The sequence below is a fragment of the Theobroma cacao genome, chromosome 2, assembly GCF_000208745.1.
Source record: "Theobroma cacao cultivar B97-61/B2 chromosome 2, Criollo_cocoa_genome_V2, whole genome shotgun sequence".
Taxonomy (NCBI): domain Eukaryota; kingdom Viridiplantae; phylum Streptophyta; class Magnoliopsida; order Malvales; family Malvaceae; genus Theobroma; species Theobroma cacao.
This window is the reverse complement of record NC_030851.1, coordinates 8,478,734-8,481,785: the sequence shown is the minus strand read 5'-3', so window position 1 is coordinate 8,481,785 and position 3,052 is coordinate 8,478,734. Positions and strand designations below refer to the sequence as shown.

Here is a 3,052-nt window from a genome sequence, read left to right as displayed (position 1 = left end):
GATAACGTGACATTAAATATTATTGATTAGGATTTATGTGCTTACTTTTTTACCTATTTACTCAATCTTAATCAACAATATTCAATGTCACATCATTTATCACATGATAGATGACATGGTATAAAAGTGTCACATGTACCGTTGACCAATGAAATTTAATCAACGAATAAGGAGAGGGGCTTATTTGACCCGAAATAAAAGTTCAAGAGTTTATTTGAATGTAATAAAAATATAAGGGCTAATTGATTTTTTTAACATAATTCAGAGACTTATTTGGATATTTAACCTTTATTTTTTAATTATATCAAAATTATTTCTACCAACCAAATATAAAGATAAATTATAATAATAATTTTTATTTTATTTCATTTCATAAATTAAATAACATAATAATTATTCTATTTTATATATTTTTATTTTATTTTAATATAATGACAAGTCTATCCTATTTTATTTCATCCCATTCCGTTGTCCAAAGGTGCCGTAACTGTGAGGTCAAAAGGACCAATAGGCTAGCGCAGCCAGTCAACACTTAGCAGATGAACAAGACCACATCAACGAATACAATGAATTTATCCAAATCCTTTGCTCCCACTTGCTGTTTTGCTTGTTGCTTCTCCCGCGCACCGAATCAGAGACAAGATTTCTATTTGGCGACCCAGGCCCGTGATGCACATTTCGTAGTTGTCAAACCAAGTTTTTCTTCCTCTGTGGAAACCAGAGACCACTTTTTGAGTTAAGTCAGGGTTAGGGAAATCCACGAAATGGCGAGCAGAGACGCGGTGAAAAGGGCGGAGCACCTGGTGGAGAGAGCAATGAAAGGGAACGACGCCTCCCACGATGCCGCGCACGTGTGGAGGGTCAGGGACCTCGCTCTCTCCCTCGCAAGAGAGGAAGGCCTCTCCTCCAACCATCACTCCATGGAAATCGTAAATGAAATATATAATATTTGCTTTCTCCATTTATTTCCTTTATACTGAAAGAATTAGTCCAAGTCTTGAAACTAATGTTTCTTGTACAAAAAATTGGTCATTTACTTCCAGCCTCTGAGGTTCCTAAGCTACTTACATTGAGCTGAACAATTTATTAGGGATTCTGCATTTTTTCTTTATTTGATCTTCTGCTGGAGTTTTGAGGAAAACTTTTAACTGTGCAACTTAGAAACTGTTTCATGTGTTTCTAATGTTAAATTCCAAAGCTAAGGTCTTTTGTTGTTCAACTTCAATTGCGTCAAATTCTTTTTTTATTTAAGTTTCCTGCTTTCTCTTTGCCACTTCCCTTCTCTTGGTTTCCTTCTAAATTTCTCTTTCGCCTTTGGTTTTACATGGCAGGTAGAGCTAGCTGCACTTCTCCATGATATAGGTACACTCTTCTATCCCTATTCTCAAAACAACCCCTTTCGTTCTCTAAATTCACTGATCATTCATAAAATGTTGGTTTCTGCTACAGGTGATTACAAATACTTGAGGTTTGTATTTCTAATTTTTGCTAAAGTACCGTGTATTAACTCCTATCTATCTGGCATCAGACTATCAGAGTTGCTTTTGTGTTTCACAAATGCAGTTCCTTATTGCATTCCTTCTAGTCAGCTAAGTAGATGTCACTTCCCAAAGACGGGTTTCATTTTTCATTTGCTCTGATGTGTGAGTTGCTGCTTTGGCATGCAGGGATCCATCTGAGGAGAAACTTGTCGAGAATTTTCTTGAGGAAGAGGGCATAGAGGACAGCAAAAAGATAAAGATATTAAACATCATAAAGGGAATGGGTACGTTCGAGGATAACTGATTGTGACTAGCTAATCTTGTGCCTTTTCTGTTTTCTTAGTCATTAATGTAACTTATTTTTATCTTATGCAATCATTGAATGTCAAGTAGGCTTCTTCATGTAACCCTTCATGATTGTTCTAAGTACCCTTTTCTTATGCACTCCTTGTTTCATATTTGATATATAACCATGACAGATGTCCTTCGGTTTTTTCAGGTTTTAAAGATGAACTTTCAGGGCTTGGAAACCATGAGTTTTCCCCCGAATTTGGGGTTGTGCAAGATGCTGATCGTCTTGATGCAATTGGTGCTATAGGTAATTTTTGTGCTCTTTAATTTGCGATTTACCTCATTTTATTCAGTTTATATATTGCCTGCTGATGGAAAATGCCTCATCCATGATCTAATACGAATGTTATAAGCTCAAACCTAAAATAGTTTCATGGTGTATTCTTGGCTGACTCAAGAATTAATAATGCCATCAACTTTCATTCCTTTTCCTCGTAGTGTGGTTTATTTAATGCACTTGTGCTGAACTCAAGTTCTTTGATTTCAGGAATTGCTCGCTGCTTTACTTTTGGTGGAAACAGAAACAGAGTTCTTCATGATCCAGCCATCCAGCCACGATTAGACTTATCCAAGGAACAGTACATGAAAAAGGAGGAGCAGACTACCGTGAATCATTTCCATGAGAAGCTTCTCAAGTTAAAGGATTTGATGAAAACTAAGGTACTAGATGTGTAAGACAAATCCTTTTACCCATAACAATAATTGGGTGCATGATATTACTTTAGATATTTGTATATGTTCATATCACAAGAATATAGCACCCCTTGTGGTATTGAGTTTGAGAATTGCTGGAAATTTCAGGCTGGGCAAAGGAGGGCTGAGAAAAGGCACAAGTTCATGGAGGAATTCCTTAAAGAATTTTATGAAGAGTGGGATGGGAGGGCTTGAATGAGGTGATTTTTCTCCACCCAGATACAGTATAATTGAAGAGAGAAAAATGAGACCATAGATACAATGAAATTACCTTATGAATTTTCTGTTTCTGACTAATTATATTTCAGCATTTTTCCTCCAGTTAGCCTGCTTTAGATGCTGGCAACTACTATCCTACGGTTCAAAATTACTTGTGACCCATGAATGATGTTTTGTGGAAGTACTATTTTGATTTTGAATGGACATAAACTGTCAATGGTATACATATATATGAATAATGTACACATGCTGTACCCTATAGAACTGGGTGTTGGTTAAGTTACTTCTGTGTAACTTTTTTCTTGGTT

At 36.1% G+C, this 3,052-nt stretch overlaps 1 protein-coding gene across 1 annotated transcript; it reads left to right on the top strand.

Moving 5' to 3' along the window:
* LOC18608500 (uncharacterized protein YpgQ) lies at window positions 523–3,052 on the top strand. The gene is made up of 7 exons (XM_007043229.2): window positions 523–929; window positions 1,332–1,362; window positions 1,450–1,468; window positions 1,668–1,765; window positions 1,981–2,079; window positions 2,320–2,492; window positions 2,634–3,052. Exons 1-7 carry the CDS (start codon window positions 765–767, stop codon window positions 2,718–2,720), a joined length of 672 nt encoding a protein of 223 aa, XP_007043291.2. The 5' UTR covers window positions 523–764; the 3' UTR covers window positions 2,721–3,052.

Coding starts and splice junctions, on each gene's coding strand:
- LOC18608500 (XM_007043229.2), top strand. CDS start 765: ATGGCGAGCAGAGACGCGGTGAAAAGGGCGGAGCACCTGGTGGAGAGA. Junction 1,766..1,980: donor AAACATCATAAAGGGAATGG/GTACGTTCGAGG, acceptor CGGTTTTTTCAG/GTTTTAAAGATGAACTTTCA. Junction 2,080..2,319: donor TGATGCAATTGGTGCTATAG/GTAATTTTTGTG, acceptor CTTTGATTTCAG/GAATTGCTCGCTGCTTTACT.